This window comes from Rattus rattus, chromosome 3, assembly GCF_011064425.1.
Source record: "Rattus rattus isolate New Zealand chromosome 3, Rrattus_CSIRO_v1, whole genome shotgun sequence".
In the NCBI taxonomy this organism is placed as follows: domain Eukaryota; kingdom Metazoa; phylum Chordata; class Mammalia; order Rodentia; family Muridae; genus Rattus; species Rattus rattus.
In genome coordinates this window covers 112,316,107-112,335,512 of record NC_046156.1, presented here as the reverse complement: position 1 = coordinate 112,335,512, position 19,406 = coordinate 112,316,107, and the positions used below count along the sequence as shown (strand labels likewise).

At 37.1% G+C, this 19,406-nt stretch overlaps 1 protein-coding gene across 4 annotated transcripts in view; it reads right to left on the bottom strand.

Annotated features, from left to right (window-relative positions):
- Nucleotides 1-3,338: 3,338 nt before the first annotated feature.
- The window catches only part of Sclt1 (sodium channel and clathrin linker 1), a 133,171-nt gene continuing 117,103 nt past the window's right edge, over nt 3,339-19,406 (bottom strand). For all 4 annotated transcript variants that reach the window (XM_032898450.1, XM_032898451.1, XM_032898453.1 and 1 more), the window contains 3 exons: nt 8,572-8,650; nt 5,856-5,951; nt 3,339-3,860 (listed from right to left, as the gene is read on the bottom strand). In XM_032898450.1, coding sequence (XP_032754341.1) covers nt 3,798-3,860; nt 5,856-5,951; nt 8,572-8,650 — 238 coding nt within the window. In that variant the 3' untranslated portion in view covers nt 3,339-3,797. The remainder of the gene's footprint in view (nt 3,861-5,855; nt 5,952-8,571; nt 8,651-19,406) is intronic.

Here is a 19,406-nt window from a genome sequence, read left to right as displayed (position 1 = left end):
AACCCAAGTGTGTCATTTGCCTGTGATATTTAACTTTTGATATACTTCCCATTATTGGGCAGGAAATCATCTCCACCAAGTAGCAGTGTTGGGTTATATGTGATAATAAATGCAAATGACTATCACCCCATAGACTATAATGAACATATACCAGTAATATATATGTATCAGGACATTTATCACATACCTGGGACAATTTTCCAGTGAATTATTTTAGGTATAAGTTAAACTGTGACTGTTTCAATTGTACTTTTTACTATAATAACTATATTAGTTTTACCCTAATAAATTTTACCCTTATAAATATATTAGTTTACATAAGACAAGACACTAGTGTCATTTCTGTTTCCACAAATCCAAGTGCTAACAGTTTTCCTTACACATCATACGGTATTCTTCTGGAACTTTTTCCCTTCAAGAAAGGACTGAGCGAGCTTCAAGTGAAAATACTGAATGAAAATGTTGATAATGCTTTATAAAAGGAATTAAATGGTTCAATACACACTAAAGGAATGAATCATTACTAGGACGCTACACAGAATTTCTAAGAAGACTAGTCATTTTCTTCCTAGAATTATTAGATTAGATAAGGGAAAGATGACTAGTATGGTACAAGTGAACATTTATTTGCAAGGCAGAAGGCTGGGTGGGTCTTTCTTGCTGTTCTTAGGGTAAGGTGCAAGTTGCACCAGGGACCTGATTGGAAACACACTGAGCAACCATACAGAGGGGCTCTGACTTGTTATCAAGTAAGGGAACAGTGGCTAGCTAAGGTAACAGGGTCATGGTGCACACTGCTATCTGTGGGAAGGTGCAGTGTCTAGGGATTTTTGCTTTTGCTGTGCTAAAGCTTGAAACCAGATTCTTGCACACATAGGCGAGTACAGTACCACCAAGCATACCCCCAGCCCACTGCCAAGGTTTATGATAAATTCTGGGGCTAAAAGGTGATAGCACTGTAAAAAAATTACTTTCAAGATGACTTTCTTTTTCTGTGTGTGAACAGTTATTTTTCTTCTTCATATAAACAACAGCATTAATATTACCACAAATGCTAAACATTCATATGACTTAATGATTGGTAGGAGAGACAATCATCATCATCTCTTGTATATGGTTAGGGAAATTAAAGTTAATTTTATTCATTTGTACTTAGTTTTATATATGGACAATTTGCTTGCATGTATGCCTTTGCACCACATGGAAATCAGAAGAGGGTGCCAGATCATCTGGAAATGGAGTGGAAGTGGTTGGTAGCTGCCATGTGGGTGCTGGCATACAAACCCCAGGTCTTCTGAAAAAGCAGCCAGTGCTCTTAGTTGTGCAACCATCTCCTTAGTCCCTAAACAATTATTTTGATAAATTATTTTGAATATAGCTTATTATAAATTTATTTACTTCCCCAAATACCATTTTCTTTGTTATTTTTTTATTTTTTGTTTTAGGACAGGGCTCAGGCTGACTTGGAATGGTGATGTGGCCAGGTTGGTTGGGCATCCTTCTGCTTGATATCCTCCATACTGGAGTTAGAGATGTGAATAACAGTGCCTAGCTAAATTTGTTGCTTTGCTCATTTGCTTTTAAGTTTTTATATTTTTGAGGATTTTGTGAGTTCTGTGTTTGTATTATTTAAGTTTATTATTTTTAAAAAATGATTTATTTTAAATTATGTGTGTGTCCTTGTATTGTTTTGTGTGCATGGAAGCAAGTACCCCTAGAGGCTAGAAAAGGGGGTTGGGTCTCCTGGAGTTGGGAGTTTAGGTGGTTGTGCACTGTCCTCTGAGGGGTCTGGGAATTGACTGGGGTCCTGAGAGAGCATCAAGTGCTCATAATTGCTGAGCCCTGAATTCTGTTATTATTTTTTTTAATGCTCAAATGTTCTATGGCCCCAAACCAGGTTTATGTAATATTTAAATAATTTTTATGATGATTTGTTTGAGAGTTGCTTTAAAAAGACTATAGCTAGGAAATTATATCTGCCAAATAAATGGATGGCTGAATTGCTGCTAATTTTCTCCTATATGTGGGGTACTTAGAGTTTTTACATAGAAAAGAATTAGGAAACTACTGACTGCCCCAATTTGCATATTTGTACACAAAAGGAAGAAGTGTTAATCATATCTCCTTTCTTTCTCTTATTCTTACATAATAAGAGATGCATGGATAAATAAAATGAACTAGCTGTGTTGGCCTCAATGTTGGGTTTAGGCAATTTCTTTTTTCTTTCCTATTCATTTTCTCTATTACCTAAAACACAGTTCACAGAAATGATACTGTCTTTGTAAATGAAGTTAGGATTGACCAACACATAAATGTTAAAGCCCACTAGTATTTTCACATTAAAAATTAATAAATCCAAAGGCCAGAATGACATACTCTCTAGCTTATCCTTCCCCTGGAGAATATTAGGAGCATTCAGGAAGAGATATCTGGAGAGGTTATTATTAGATGCAAAGGAGTCCTCATCTCATATAACAAGTGGGGCCATTCTGTGTGATCCTGTTTTTAAAAACTTAGTTTATGGACAGTTATTCCTGACATGCCAGGAATTTAGCAGGGTGCTCAGGACATAGTGGTGAATGAGAGTAAATGTTACTTTGTATCAAGGACCTGCCCAAAGTTAAAAAAAAATACAACTATTGACAAATGCAATGAGAGACAAAAAGCACACCATTAAAAACACTAATATTAAAAGAGAGTTCACCTCGCCTCAAGTTAGAGAACCTTTCCCTAAGGAAGTGATATTCAAATCTGAAGGTCTCATAGAAATACAAAAGCATATGCAGACTTTGCTGATGGTTGAAAGGATATTGTATCTCCAAAATTAAGTTTAGAGCACAAGAATGGGAAAGAGTGGAGTGGGACAACCCTGAAGTGGCGAGCCCGATCATGGAAGGCTTTAAGGCAAACACGTACATTTTTATGACTTCAACTCTCAACTCCTTGACAAAGATCCCTGAGACTATGTCAGTTTGTTGGCACCATTCCTAAACCTTGGGGGTGAATGCATATATAGGGGTATTTTCATATTACCTCCGACTCATTTGGAAAACTGTTAAAGCCTTTTAGCTGGTTACTCAGATGTCTGCTATACCAGTGCACAGGAAGCTCGAAACAGAAAAAAATAAGTATATGAATCTATGAAGCATTGTAGTACTACAACTCAAAGCTATATAGCCTTAGAATTTAAGATCTCTGATTAGTAAACTTTGAAGAAAAAGAAAAGAATAAACTCCTCCCCCTAATGCTTAAATGCTGTCAAGGTCTATAAATTCTTAAAATTATGTGGTTAAAAAATGAATCATTATAATTATGCATTCAAATACATGACAACATAATTTTATAAAATACATAATTTATTACATTTATGAGTTCATAGTAAAATAGAATCTTAGGAACTAGAAAAGTGAATTAGGAGTAAAAATGAGACATGAAATCTCCAAATCTTAGAACCTGAAATATCAAATTCTACAGATTTTATTAAAGCTCTTGAAAATATTATGTTCTTCCAAGGAGGGAAAAAAGGGAATTAAAAATAGACACATTGATGAAGGCAGTGAGTTCTTCTCAGCTGGCTTTATTCTCCACTGAATCTCAAATATAGGATTATAGTTTTTACTTACAGGAAGCTGTCACTGTTCTGTTTTCCAATAACCCTGCAAACAGAATGGAAAATGCTTATGCAAACGACACAAGCTTTCACCATTCTCTCTCGGCAGTTTCTCCATATCAAGATGCTTTGGTTGGTACAACAGCTTTCCCAACTCTACAGCTCTGTCAGTGAACTATGAATATGTTTAAATATTTTCCAGATTCATCATGGAAGCTGCTTTTCTTCTCTGCACTGTAATCACACTGAGCTGCAAACAAAATAAACAATCAGTAAGTAGTTTCTCTGTGGAGAGTATTAGACTAAGACAAAGCACAGTGTGATATATTACAACCCACAGTTATCAAGTAGTCTGAGGGGAAGGGCCTTGCAAGGTCTTTTTTTGTGTGATCATTCTATTTTACTCTTGAAGTATGTGCATTGCATTAGAGAAATGCATGCCAAATGTGACAGTCTATAGCTCAGAGTGATATACTCTGAATTCCTATATGCCACAGATGGTGAAAAACATTTAGATAAAGGTTAATCAGCAAAGTGTCTCAAACACAAATTCAGTCTGGGCAAATATAAAGCAGAGCTGGTAACCGGATCATTACAGATTTTAAGGAAGATAAGTCTAACAGGAAAGTAATGTTTGGATATTAACTGGAGTTAATTATATGTACATATGATAAAATAATTGAACAATACAAAACAACACACAGTATAAGGCAGGCTTCCTTCCCGGAACTGTCCTCCACTCTAGTTCTCTCTTCAGATACAATCTCTACCTTCAGTTTATTTATTTATTGAGACAGGATCTCACTATGTAGTCTAGATTAGCCTTAAATCTTGTGATCCTCCAGCATAAGCCCTGAGTCCCAGAACTACAGGAAAGAGCTACCACCTTCAGCTTTCTTCAGCTCTTCAACTGCAGCTGAGAGGTATTTGTACATATATATATTTTAAGTGAATGCATCTACCCAGTTAGGTGAGTACACCTCTTAGCAGTTAAAACGTCTGAGTCTATTTTCCTTTATGCTTAGATTATCTGCTTCAGAAATAATTGCATATTAGATTTACTCTTTCTTTTAATATTTGAATTATTTTCCCCATCTGAACAGTTTTATGCATCTTTTAGTGCTGAGTATTTGTACGGATTTTTAATCTTTTAATATCAGACTGAAAGTCAGGTGTGGTGCTTTTAATCCCAACACTTAGGATGGAGAGGCGGACTAGGCAGATTTCTGTGAACTCCAGTCAGTCTAGTTGACATAGTGAATTCCAGGGGAAGGAGGTCTATATAGAGAGATCCTGTCTCAAAACAAAGACAAAAACCCAACAACAACAACAACAACAACTTGCTACTAAATGGCAATGTTCTCAGTGCCTAGGAATAATGCTCTTTGATGGTAAAAGTACATTTATACCTACTATTAATTAACAGCAGTTTTGATTTAATTTGCTTTGTTGTCATCATTCCCTCCTTCCTACCTTCCCTCCATCCATCCCTCCATCCATCCATCATCCATCCACCCACCCACCCAAATTGCCTAAATGATCTCTCAACGAGTCTTTTTTTCCTAAAAGGAGAAGCTATTGCTCCTAAATTTAGAAATACACACATACATATGTAAATTGCATGTACATTATGAGAAATGACTACTTCTTCTAGAATTTCACTGCTATACTACACTTTCTAAATTACTTCCCAGTGGTTAAGTTTTTTTAAAATTATATTTTCGATTTATTTGGTTATATACAACTGTATATTCAATAAAAGTAACTTGTACCTGAATATTTTGTTTTCTAAAATAAAAGTACAGTTTGAAACGTCAGAAAGATACTTTCAAATACAGACATGAGAATCTACCTGACTTTGGACAGAACGTTATGTCCCATACAGTGTTATGTGGCAGTAACTTTTGTGCAGTGATGTTCTGTATCTGCTCTGCCCAATCTTCCTGCTAGCCACACAGTTATCAAACACTTCACATCTGGCTAGTATGACATCATGTCTTTACTTCATTAAATTTCAATTAAAAAGTTATCTCTGCCTACCAGAGATAAATGGTAGTTTTACATGTAGGTGTAGCTAGAAGATACTGATGTTTATTTTTTCAGCTTTACATTTTTAACTGTAAGTACTAAAGAGATTAATTTTATGCAGGTAAACTGACAAGATCAAACTATCTGTTCTCTGAGAACTTTATTTTTCATCTATGAAGGTTGTTTATCAGCTCTAGATAATGAGGATGTCCCCTACCTGCTGGGACGCTGAAGCAGCTCTCTCTTCTGCCTGACTTAGACGCCTTTGAAGTCTGTTGGCTTTTTCTTGATGTTCCAGAATTAACTTTTCATTCTTTTAAGGGGAAATATAAAACAAATTCAAATCCAAATGTGCTATAGACATGATTTATGGACTAGCCAATGATGAATCTGGACATCATTACTACTTGTAAAATAAAGAGAACAGTACCTATCTGCACATTAAGATTTCCCAATTATATTTTGGGTATATTTGGATAGTTTCCAATTACAGGCATAATATCACAATGTTGATTTTACTTTTTCCTAAGTCAGTGGTTCTCAATCTGTGAGTCACATCCCTTTGGCAGATGTTGAATGACTCTTTCACAGGGATTGCATATCAGATATCCTGTGTATCAGATATTTACATTATGACTCATAAAGTAGCAAAATTACAGTTATGAAGTAGCAACAAAAATAATTTTATGGTTGAGGGTTACCCCAACATGAGAAACAGCATTAAAGGTTTGTAACATTAGGAAGGCTGAGAACCATTGTCCTAAGTTGTTGAGCTTGTGGTACTTCAGGTCCTAGAAGGAAGCACCGGCCTTACAACCACAGCTCCAGTAAAGGATTGGAGTGAACTTTGTTTCTTTCTGTGTGCTTCCCCAGGACATCCGCATCGTGCAGAAGCTCTTGGCTCAACAGGGTTATTAGACATTGCCATGTATTTATTGAAATATATTCCCTTGGGGTTGGGGATTTAGCTCAGTGGTAGAGCGCTTGCCTAGCGCTTAAGGCCCCTGGTTCGGTCCCCAGCTCAAAAAAAAAAAAAAAAAAAAAAAAAAAAAAAAAATATATTCCCCAAAGATGCTGTAGTTTTAATCCCCTGTATTTGTGAAGCCAACATTGTAAACACATTCTTGCCTCTGGAACCATGAAGACACAGTTTTACATTATTTACTCAGCCTTGTTTGTAATACCATGATATAGTAGGGATGATAATACAACACCAAGCCATCATTACATACTGTCACCTAAACAAGTTAAAGACAATTTGTCAACTGAAAATGTGTTGTTTTTCCACACTTACCTGCCTGGCACAGTGCATCTGAAAAATTTGTTTTTGTACAAATAACATTATTATATAGGTTTTCTAGCATTTAACTGATTTCAGAGAATATAAGGCCAAACAGGAATGACTGAAAACCCCTCTTTTCTTGAAGAACAAGAGAGTTCTTTATGCCCTACCAAAAAAGGATTAAAGTGAATGTCATGCCTAGTAATGTAACACTGAAATAATAGTACTGGGTTATTTAATTGATAGTGTCCAAAAGCAAAATTAAATCTATGAAGAGACCTAATATCAGCTGTAACTGACCAAGTTGTTCAGGTATTAAATTTAAGTTTTGAATTTTAAGAGACACGTCATATAATAAAGAAAACTTGGGGAGAGATCCTGTTATCTGCAAGGATCATTTTAGTATCTATAAACAGAATATATATACATGTATATACATACATATATATTCTGTATATGTATGTATATATGTGTATATATATATGATCTTTTTACATAGTTACCATAATGCAGACCAAAGTGCAGACTGCATAAATCTGATCTTTCTGCTTCCTTTTGAGCAAATATTCTTAACTCCACTGTACTGAAAATTATGTGGAATATTTTAATATAAAACCTTTAACTATTTTCTAAGTGTCTAATACCAGCAATGTCATGATGTTCAAGAGTGGCGATCTCATTGCATCTCCTGTGGATGACAGTAAGGATAGGATTCTGTCCCACATAACTGAGGCTAATTTGCATAAATGAGGATCTAGAGCTCTAGGAGCCTTAAGCCTAGAAACTGCTTTTAGAAAGCCAAGGGGGGGGGGGATTTGGGGATTTAACTCAGTGGTAGAGTGCTTGCCTAGCAAGTATAAGGCCCTGGGTTCAGTCCTCAGCTCGAAAAAAGAAAAAAGAAGAAAAAAAAGAGAAAAAAAAAAAAAAAAAAAAGGACCCAAAGGGGAAAATAAAAAAAGGACAGAATAACTCTTTCTTTGCATATGATTCTACGGTAGATCTATCTTTTTTGTTTTTAAATATAAGGTCAGAGGCAAGAGCTGGGCTGCTTATTGGGTTTTTTTTTTTTTTTTTTTTTTTTTAAAGATTTATTTATTTTATGTATGTGAGAACACTGTAGCTGACTTCAGACACACCAGAAGAGGACATCGGATCCCATTACAGATGGTTGTGAGCCACCATGTGGTTGCTGGGAATTGAACTCATGACCTCTGGAAGAGCAGTCAGTGCTCTTAACCGCTGAGCCATCTCTCCAGCCCAGGTAGAACTATCTTAATACTATTTTTCTATACACTATTAGACAAAAGTATTTTTGATGTGTCTTTTGTGATGGAGTAAAACAAATTAAGAGAAATTAGGTAAATAAAACAATCTTAGATTCTCATGTAAAAAAGAGGGCTCTAAAACAGTGCACAAATTATACTATTAGACCAAAGTATGAATTCTACTTCTTACCATGTACAAAAGATGAATCCCTGGTTTTCAAAGCTTTTATTCACACTGTATTAAGTATGGGCTTTTTGGGTTATAGATAGTTCCATGTGGTTATTTCTGAGTAAGAGACTTAGTTTAGATTGGTGCAGTTAAAATGCTACAGTGTGTGTATGGGGAAAGGGGATGACAACCAGGGACCAGGAGTTCATTCTCTTACCTCAGCTACCTTCTCATTTGCCATTTCCAGCTGAGAAAGTAGCTCCTGGGTATGAAGCTTCTGTCGGTTCAGCTCACTCCTATTAACCAACAAGGGACAGGGAGAACAGGACAAGAACTGATCAAAATAGAATTGAAGAAGGGAGTTTGGAAATATATGTAAATATATTTTATATACTTAAAAACAGAATAAAACAATGTAAAACTGAGTATTAGTGAGACATGTTTATAATTTGAACAAAAGTTTTTTTTAAAAATAGCAAATAACTTAGTAATTTCTTCATAAAATGTGGTGGTTTGAATGAGAATGGACCCTACAGGCTCATGTCTGAATAAATGGTCCTCAAGTGGAGGAGCTACTGGGAAAGATTAGGAGGCGTGCCCTTGTTAAAAGAGGTGTGTCACTGGCAGTAAGCTTTGAGGTGTAAAAACACGTACCATCCCCAGTGTGCTCTCTCATAGCTTCCTACTTACAGATCACCTCTTCCTGTTGCCATGTTTTTACTCTGCCATCAAGAACCTTAACTTTCTGAAACTATAAGCCCAAATTAAATGCATTGTTTTATATATTGTTTTGGTCATGGTACTTTGTCACAACAATAGAGAAGTAACTAATATATAAAATGTACATCTATTCTAGGGTAGTTACACTGTGGATATACTTACCAGTATTGAAACAAGTAAAAATGGTTTAGAAGGTAAACTTAAATGACACATATCTGTTACAATTAAATTTTATATGACAGCTGGGTTTGGTGGCACACACCTTTAACCTCAGCTCTCAGAAGGCAGAGGCAAGCAGATCTATGTGAGTTTGAGGCCAGTCTAGTCTACATGTGAATTCCAGGCTAGCTGGGGCTATGCTGTGAGGCCATGTCTTAAAAAGAAAAACAAAACAAATAACAAAAAGAAAACAAAAACCAATCAACCAACCAAACTAAAAACCCCCAAAACAAAAAAATACTGCATATTGGGCTGGAAAATAGCTCAGCAGCTAAGAGTACTTGATATTCTTGCAAAACGACCTGGGTTAGGTTCCCAGCCTCCACATAAGGCTGCTCACATCTAACTCCAGTTCCAAAAGTTCTGATGCCCTCTTTTTGTCTCCGTGGGCACTGCACACATTTGGTATATGTACAGACAGACATACACAAATACACATAAATAAAAATCTAAAAAATTATATCATGCTGGGTATGGTGGTAGACGTTTACAATGCTGAACATTAGAGGCCAAGGCACAGAATCACAAATCTGAGGCTAGCCTGGAACTACAAAAGGAAACCTTAGCTTAAAAACAGACAATCAGACAAATAAACAGATGGCAATTTAATAATCACAACTTACCATACATATATTATATGTATATGTTTTACCACAAAAAGGCAAATAAAGATAATTTAAAAATGTAAAAGTCTCACTGACTTTATTTTGAGATGTTACGAGGTACTGAAATAATAGTATATCTTGCTAAACACTGTATCCCTCATAAACTCATAAGCCACTGTGCTTCTACAGAATTTATCCTTAAGGCTTACACACAGAGCCAACCATGCTTGGAATACTAGCACTCAAAAGGCTCAGGTAAAAGCACCACCTTGAGTTCAAGATCAGCCTGGAGTACAGTGACATGCTGTTTCAGAAAACAAAACAAACTGAGGCTCATGCAGTGTTTCACAGTGGAGTTCAAATTTTGCAAATATTAAATATTCCAATTGACACAGTAGACTGTATTTGTGTCTGTTCATGTGAGGTACATTTTCATCACTATCTCTTATGCTTCATAAGCTGAAGTTAGCTCGTGCACAGAATTGCGGTTGCTGCCTTCTCCTCCCTCCTCCTCCTCCTCCTCCTCCTCCTCCTCCTCCTCCCCTCCTCCTCCTCCCTCCCCCCTCCCCCCTCCCCCTCCTCCTCCTCCTCCTTCTCCTCCTCCTCTGAGGCAGGCTCTCACTATGTATCCTGGCTGGCCTGAAACTCAATTATAGAGACCACGGTGGCCTCCAGCTTGCCTCTGTCTCCTGAGTGTTGAGATTAAAGATGAGTGTCACTCTGTTTGGCATCATCCTTTTAATTTAAACACACAAGCATGTACTGTACTGGGTCAAGCTAATCTCAAAAATCTTAGGCTGAGGATATAATGTAGTCATATAAAAATACAGGTTTCTCTGATCTCCACTGCCAGCAGAGTGATGGATCCACAGCAAAGGAGGCAATTTGGTTCAACATGACTTAGTAGCTGGTGTTGGTTCAAACTTCAAGAGTCTGACCCTGAGTGGTTTAAGCATATTTAAGCACAGAACAATTTGGTAAAAACTTTTCTGCTGATTACTCAATCCCATGTATACAATAAAGCATACATAATGTCTCTAGAAGAAGAAAACAAGCTAAATAAAGATTGGATATGACTACATTGAAATTCTTTGTAAAGTATATGTGACCCCTTCCATAAAGATAGGTTCTAAAGATTTAATGAGAAAAACAAACTCGTGATAAGGATCTGGGGGAGGGTCCTGGTGTGGTCACACAGACAGAGCAAAGGTCACCAGGGCAGAATGTATGTACACTTCTAGGCTTCAGGGCAGGAAACAGGTATTGAATTTTTTTTTTCCCTTGAAAAAACCAACCCTGTGTGCTAACATTCCAGGTTCTCTGCTTATCTATCAGCATAAGGACCTATATGTCTACATAAGAAGTGAGTCAGAACAAATTTCAAATAAAATCTGTAGTACTGAAATTGCGAATACAGTATTGGTTTTTGTCCTTTGACTTTATATTTCTAAAATTAATCAATAAAATAATATTCTTAGAGTAGCTTCAGCTTTATGAGCCACATAAACAGTACGAGTCAGTAAGTCCTAGGTATACTATATTTGAGGAAATGGCTGTTAAGATGAGTAAGCTACGTGTTATAAATACATAAGCCAGGATAGATTCATGTCACCAATCATCGGTTCCACTACAACATACTGACTACAGGCTGATCTGTGGCAAGCAGTGGCAGGCACAGTGCTGCTGACCCCAGAAACACCTGCACATGTGAAAGGCCACTGCTCACATGCCTTCAATGGATGTATATTAGCTCAGCTTCACAATGAGGTGTTTGGACTGCTATCACTGCATCACAGACAAAATCAAATGTTTAATCTTCGGTGGTGACAAGATAGAGAAAACTGTACTTACAGCATCTCATGCATCTTAAAATCACTGTTACAGTTATCTGAACGGACAGTAATTTTTCACAAAACTTAGGATAACAAGATACAAGTAATTAAGTAAAATGCTAATTTCATTCTAAATTAAAAAGTATTTATCTCTGCACATCAAGTTCTGTCATGCTCCACTAGATTGCAAGCAGCATGGATGGTCATTGCCATATGATTATAACCTAGCAGCCAGCAAAAGATGATAGTGGTTATAATACTAGCAAACATACAGTGCTTCCCACACAACAGGCAGTTCAAGTACATTCAGAAATGAACTTATTTAGTTGTCAAAACAACCTAGGGAGATCTAATTTTATGTATGGGAAAACTGAAAGTTTAAAAGTCAACTAGGATGACAAAGCTCATTGTCAGGATTCAAAAACTTTAATCCTTTAATTAAAAATCAGTGGCTTTCTTTTGGTTCTGGAGAATGATTCTGGGTCTCAAGAATGCTAAATATATGCTTTACCACTGGGGTGTATCTCTATGTACTACGTCCTCTGAAGGCGGTGCTGGCAATCCATACCCAGCAAGGCAGGCAACTATTAAATTTGTGTTAGATATGAGAGTGTGAAGGGGAGAGAGACACAGAGGGAGGGAGGAAGATGGAAAAGAGGAGAAGAAAGAGGCAAAGGAAGAAGGAGAAAGATGAAGAAGATGAGGAGGGGGAGGAAGGCAATGACAGGGAGAGAAGGAAAGAAGAATGGACGCATGAATATGAATGAGTATGTACAAGTGTATCTGGACGTGTACATACATTTCTGGACACCTAACAAGTTAATCCTTATTTCTGACTTCCCTCCTAAAACTCTCATCTTAAAGGCACAGAACTTTTTACATTGTCTTGCAAACCTATAACTCTTGAGAAGTCAAAATTTTATTAATATCTGTACCCTAATTATCTAGGCTAAGTATTTTAAAGCCAACTCCTACTTCTTGCTTTGCCTAAAATGCAACATCTCTTTTCCCTCTAAATTAAGTCTTCCTACCTTTCTCTCATGGGTCAGAGACACCCAGAAATTAAGAGGTTTTTGGCACCCGGGAGGTCGCAGATGGCTGCTCCATGGCTGTTATCACGCTACAAAATGAATATATTGAATTTACCTCAAATTATATGGATATTGGAAATTGTTTAGACTACCATGAGAAAAAGAGAAAGCAAGAAGGTCAAGAGGCCCATGAATGTTCAAAGAAGGCCAAAAAAAAAAAAAAAAAAAATTGGCCTGAAGGGTAAGTTCTCACATCACCAGTGCCACGCCAAGAAGATACAAATGGAAAAAACAAAACAAAACAAAACATTAAGATGCATGAAAAGAGAAACACCAAGAAGAAGGATGAAGAAAAGACTCCACAAGGAGCAGTCCCTGCCTATCTGCTGGACAGAGAGGGGCAGCAGAGAGCAAAAGTACTTTCTTTCCAACATGATTAAGTAGAAACGAAAAGGCAGGAAAAGGGGAGGTCCCTCTACCCAGTTTGTGCCCAAGGAGAAACAGAAGTATTGAAAGCTATCTGAAAAGAAAAAAAAAAAAAGAAAGAAAATAGAAAGCATGGAAGAGAATAGTTGCGAAAGTCTACTTTGTTGGTGATGGTTTTACAAGAAAACCACCTAAATATGAAAGGTTCATTAGGCCAATGGGTCTATGTTTCAAAAAAGTCCATGTCACACACCCTGAGCTGAAAGCTACCTTTTGCCGGCCTATACTTGGTGTGAAAAAGAATCCCTCATCCCCATTATACACAACCCTGGGTGTGATCACCAAAGGTACAGTCATTGAAGTGAATGTGAGCGAGCTGGACCTTGTGACACAAGGAGGCAAGGTGATTTGGGGGAAGTGTGCTCAAGTTACCAATAATGCTGAAATCAATGGGTGCATAAATTTGGTCTTGTTGGTTTAACAGTGACTCCATACAAGTCATCCCACTCACTGCCAAAGACCACATTCTGTCAGGAAAACACCATCGCCGTGATCCTTCTAAACTACTTGCTCCATGTGCAGTCCATCAAGAAGTATTTATTAAATTGTAAAGGAAAATAAAACACTGCCCAATTTTACATTAAAAAAAAAGTCTTCCTTTGGAATGTTCACCGCATTTGTTCTTCTCCCCCGTTGTGCTCCAATCACAATTGAGATCTTAGAACTAAATTTTAGATTTATTCTATTGACCAACTTCAATGGAAGAAATGCACTCAGCACTCAGAACAGTGCGCACACAAGCACTGTACCATAGTTTCCCCCTTACCACACATACCTAGCATATTTCTTGGTGGATACCACCTTAAACATTTTTCTTGAGTAATAGCTGTCAGCATCTGTATGCTTTTGAACTAAATATAAATAGTCCATGTTGAGAACAGATTCCAGAATTCTCTGAATTCTGATCTTGTGTAATTTATCTTTCCAATTTTACCTCTAACAGAAGCCTGTCTCATAAATAAAACACATTAGTAACAACTTTAGATAAATGGCTATGCTATTTTTTGTTTCTTCTTTTTATTTTATTTTCCTATTAAAGTCCCACACATTTTTTTAAAATTGGCTATTTTTTATTTACAGTTCAAATGTTATTCCTTTTGCCAGGTTCCCATACATAAGATCCCATCCCATCCCCCCTCCTCTTCTTTTATAAGGGTGTTCCCCCTCCCCAAAGACCCCCCTTTCCTCCTCCCCGCCCTGACATTCCCCTACACTGGGACCAGGATATCCAGTCTTGGCAAGACCAAGGGCTTCTCCTTCCATTGGTGCCCAACAAGGCCACCCTCTACTACATATGCATATGCAGCTCCATGTGTAGTCTTTGGGTAGTGGTTTAGTCCCTGGGAGCTCGGGTTGGTTGGTATTCCTGTTCTTAAGGGGTTGCAAGCCCCTTCAGCTCCTTCGGTCCTTTCTCTAACTCCTCCAAGTGGGACCCCATTCTCAGTTTAATGGTTTGCTGCTAGGATTTGCGTCTGTATTTGTCATGCTTTGGCTGAGCATCTCAGGAGACAGCTATATCAGGCTCCTGTTAGTATGCACTTCTTAGTTTGATCAATATTATCTAGTTTTGGTGGTTGTGTATGTATGGGCTGGATCCCAAGATGGGGCAGGCTCTATATGGCCATTCCTTCAGCCTCTGCTCCAAACTTTGTCTCCATATCTCCCCCTATGAATAATTTTGTTTCCCCTTTTAAGAAGGACTGAAGCATCTGTACTTTGGTCGTCCTTCTTCATGTGGTCTGTGGATTGTATTTTGGGTAATTCGAGCTTTTGGGGTAATATCCACTTCTCAGTGAGTGCATACCATGTGTGTTTTTAGGTGATTGGGTCACCTCACTCAGGATTTTTTTTTTAGGATATTTTCTAGTTCCAACCATTTGCCTATAAATTCATGAAGCCACTGTTTTTGATAGCGGAGTGGAACTCCATTGTGTAGATGTACCACATTTTCTGTATCCATTCCTCTGTTGAAGGGCATTTGGGTTCTTTCCATCTTCTGGCCATTATAAATAAGGTTGCTATGAACATAGTGGAGCACGTGTCTTTGTTGGAGCATCTTTTGGGTATATGCCCAGGAGTAGTATAGCTGGGTCCTCAGGTAGTACAATGCCCAATTTTCTGAGGAACCTCCAGACTGATTTCCAGAGTGGTTGTACCAGTCTGAAATCCCACCAACAATGGAGGAGTGTTCCTCTTTCTCCACATCCTCGCCAGTATCTGTTGTCACTTGAGTTTTTGATCTTAGCTATTCTGACTGGTGTGAGGTGGAATCTCAGGGTTGTTTTGATTTTCATTTCCCTGATGACTAAGGATGTTGAACATTTCTTTAGGTGCTTCTCAGCCATTCGATATTCCTCAGCTGAGAATTCTTTGTTTAGCTCTGTACCCCATTTTTTAATAGGGTTATTTTGCTCTCTTAAGTCTAACTTCTTGAGTTCTTTGTATGTTTTGGATATTAGCTCTCTACTGGATGTAGGATTGGTAAAGGTCTTTTCCCAATCTGTTGGTTGCCGTTTTGTCCTAATGACAGTGTCCTTTGCCTTACCGAAGCTTTGCAGTTTTATGAGGGCCCATTTGTGGATTCTTGATCTTAGAGCATAAGTCATTGGTGTTTTGTTCAGGAGATTTTCCCTACTGCCCATGTGTTCAAGGCTTTTCCTTTTATTAGTTTAAGTATATCAGGTTTTAAGTGGAGGTCCTTGATCCACTTGGATAAGGGCACTAAGAATGGGTTAATTTGCATTCTTCTACATGCTGACTTCCAGTTGAACAAGCACCATTTGTTGAAAATGTTATCTTTTTTCCATTGGATGGTTTTAGCTCCTTTGTCAAAGATCAAGTGACCATAGGTGTGTAGGATCATTTCTGGGTCTTCAATTCTATTCCACTGATGTACTTGCCTGTCTCTGTACCAATACCATACAGTTTTGTTTTGTTTTGTTTTGTTTTTTTAAATCACTATTGCTCTGTAATACTGCTTGAGGTCAGGATTGGTGATTTCCCCCAGAAGTTCTTTTATTGTTGAGGATAGTTTTCCCTATATTGGTTTTTTTGTTCTTCCAAATGAATTTTCAAATTGTTCTTTCTAACTCTATGAAGAATTGAATTGGAATTCTGATGGGGATTGAATTGAATTTGTAGATTGCTTTTGGCAAAATGGCCATTTTTACTATATTAATCCTGCCAATCCATGAGCAAGGGAGTCTTCCCATCTTCTGAGATCTTCAATTTCTTTCTTCAGAGACTTGAAGTTCTTGCAATACAGATCTTTCACTTGCTTGGTTAGAGTCACACCAAGGTATTTTTTGTTATTTGTGACTATTGTGGAGGGTGTCGTTTCCCTAATTTCTTTCTCAGTCTGTTTATCCTTTGAATAGAGAAGGCTACTCATTTGTTTGAGTTAATTTTATACCCCGACACTTTGCTGAAGTTGTTTATCAAATTAAGTAGTTCTCTGGTGGAACTGTTGGGGCCGCTTAAGTACACTATCATATCATCTGCAAATAGTGATATTTTGATTTCTTCCCTTCCAATTTGTATCCCTTTGATCTTTTGCTGTCTGATTGCTCTGGTTAGGACTTAGAGTACTATATAGAATAAGTAGGGAGAGAGTGGGCAGCCTTGTCTAGTCTCTGATTTTAGTGGGATTGCTTCAAGTTTTTCTCCATTTAGTTTAATGTTAGCTACTGGTTTGCTGTTTATTGCTTTTACTATGTTTAGGTATGGGCCTTGAATTGCTGATCTTTGTAAGACTTTCAACCTGAAGGGTGTTGAATTTTGTCAAATGCTTTCTCAGCATCTAATGAGATGATCATGTGGTTTTTTTTTTTTTTTTTGAGTTTGTTTACATAGTGGATCATGGTGATGGATTTCTGTATATTCAACCATCCCTGCATTCCTGGGATGAAGCCTACTTGATCATGATGGATGATCATTTTGATGTGTTCTTGGATTTGTTTTGAGAGAATTTTATTGCGTATTTTCATGTTGATATTCCTAAGGGAAATTGGTCTGAAGTTCTCTTTCTTTGTTGAGCCTTTGTGTGGTTTAGGCATAAGTGTAATTGTGGCTTCATAGAAGGAATTGGGTAGTGCTCCTTCTGTTTCTATTTTGTAGAATAATTTGGATAGTATTGGTATGAGGTCTTCTATGAAGGTCTGATAGAACTCTGCATTAAACCCATCTGGTCCTGGGCTTTTTTTGGTTGGGAGACTTTTAATAACTGTTTCTATTTCTTTAGGAATTATGGGACTGTTTAGATCATTTATCTTCTCCTGACTTAACTTTGGTACCTGGTATCTGTCTAGAAAACTCCATTTCATCCAGATTTTCCAGTTTTGTTGAAGTTTTGAATTTCCTCAGATCTGTTATATCTCCTTGTCATTTCTGATTTTGTTAATTTGGATATACTCTCTGCCCTCTGGTTAGTTTGGCTAAGGGTTTATCTATTTTGTTTATTTTCTCAAAGAACCAGCTTCTGGTTTTGTTGATTCTTTGAATTTCCTCAGATCTGTTATATCTCTCTTGTCATTTCTGATTTTGTTAATTTGGATATACTCTCTCTGCCCTCTGGTTAGTTTGGCTAAGGGTTTATCTATTTTGTTTATTTTCTCAAAGAACCAGCTTCTGGTTTTGTTGATTCTTTGTATAGTTCTTTTTGTTTCTACTTTGTTGATTTCAGCCCTGAGTTTGATTATTTCCTGCCTTCTACTCCTCTTGGATGTATTTGCTTCTTTTTGTTTTAGAGCTTTCAGGTATGCTGTCAAGGTGCTAATGTATGCTCTCTTCAGTTTCTTTTTGGAGGCACTCAGAGTTGAGTTTTCCTCTTAGCACAGCTTTCACTGGGTCCCATAAGTTTGGGTATGTTGTACCTTCATTTTCATTAAATTCTAAAAAGTTTTCAATTTCTTTTTTCTTCCTTGACTACGTTATCATTGACTAGACCGTTGTTCAACTTCCACGTATGTGTGGGCTCTCTGTCGTTTTATTGTTATTGAAGACCAGCCTTAGTCCGTGGTGATCTGATAGGATGCCTGGGATTATTTCAATTTTCTTGTATATGTTGAGGTCTGTTTTGTGACTGGTTATATGGTCATTTTTGGAGAAGGTCCCATAAGGTACTGAGAAGAAGGTATATTCTTTAGTTTTAAGATGAAATCTTTTATAATTATCTGTTAAATCCATTTGTTTCATAACTTCTGTTGATTTCTCTATGTCTCTGTTTAGTTTCTGTTTCCATGAACTGTCCACTGATGAAAGTAAGGTGTTGAAATTTCCCACTATTAATGTGTGAGGTGCAATGTGTGCTTTGAGGTTTAGTAAGGCTTCTTTTATGAATGTAGGTGCCCCTGCATTTGTAGCACAGATATTCAGGACTGAGAGTTCATCTTGGTGGATTTTTCCTTTGATGAATATGAAGTGTCTTTTCTTACCTTTTTTGATAACTTTTGGTTTAAAGTTGATTTTACTTCATATTACTGAGGCAGTGTCTGTCTTTGTCACTGGGGTGTGTTTCCTGTATATAGCAAAATGCTGGGTCCTCCTTACATATCCAGTCTGTTAGTCTATGTTTTTTTATTGGGGAATTGAGTCCATTGATGTTAAGAGATATTAAGGAATAGTGATTGTTGTTTCCTTTTATTTTTGTTGTTGGAGGTGGAACTATGTTTGTGTGGCTTTCTTCTTTTGGGTTTGTTGCAAGGTGATTACTTTCCTACTTTTTGTAGGGTGTAGAGACTTTAACCTTCTCTCTTATGTCTCTTAATGGCTTTCTACTTCACATCTTTATGACCTACATCTGTAGGTACATTCTGTACATCTGAAGAATTTACTAATGTTTATTAGTGACACACACACACACACACATACACACACACACACACACACAAACATACCCCTTCTCTAAGTAGAATGGAAACTTCAAAAATGGGAATTATTATTTTCAAAATATTTAACATCATATTTACACAGGGGATTAGTGTGAACTTGATAATCTATGGCTGTCTTTTAAAAATTTATTTTTATTTATTATGTGTATGTGTTTTTTAATATATGGTATGTGCCAGAGCAAGCTAGAAAAGAGCAATGGGTTCATGGAATTAGAGTTAACGGCAGCAATGTGGGTCCTCTGGAAGTGCTTTTAACTGTTAGAACATCTTT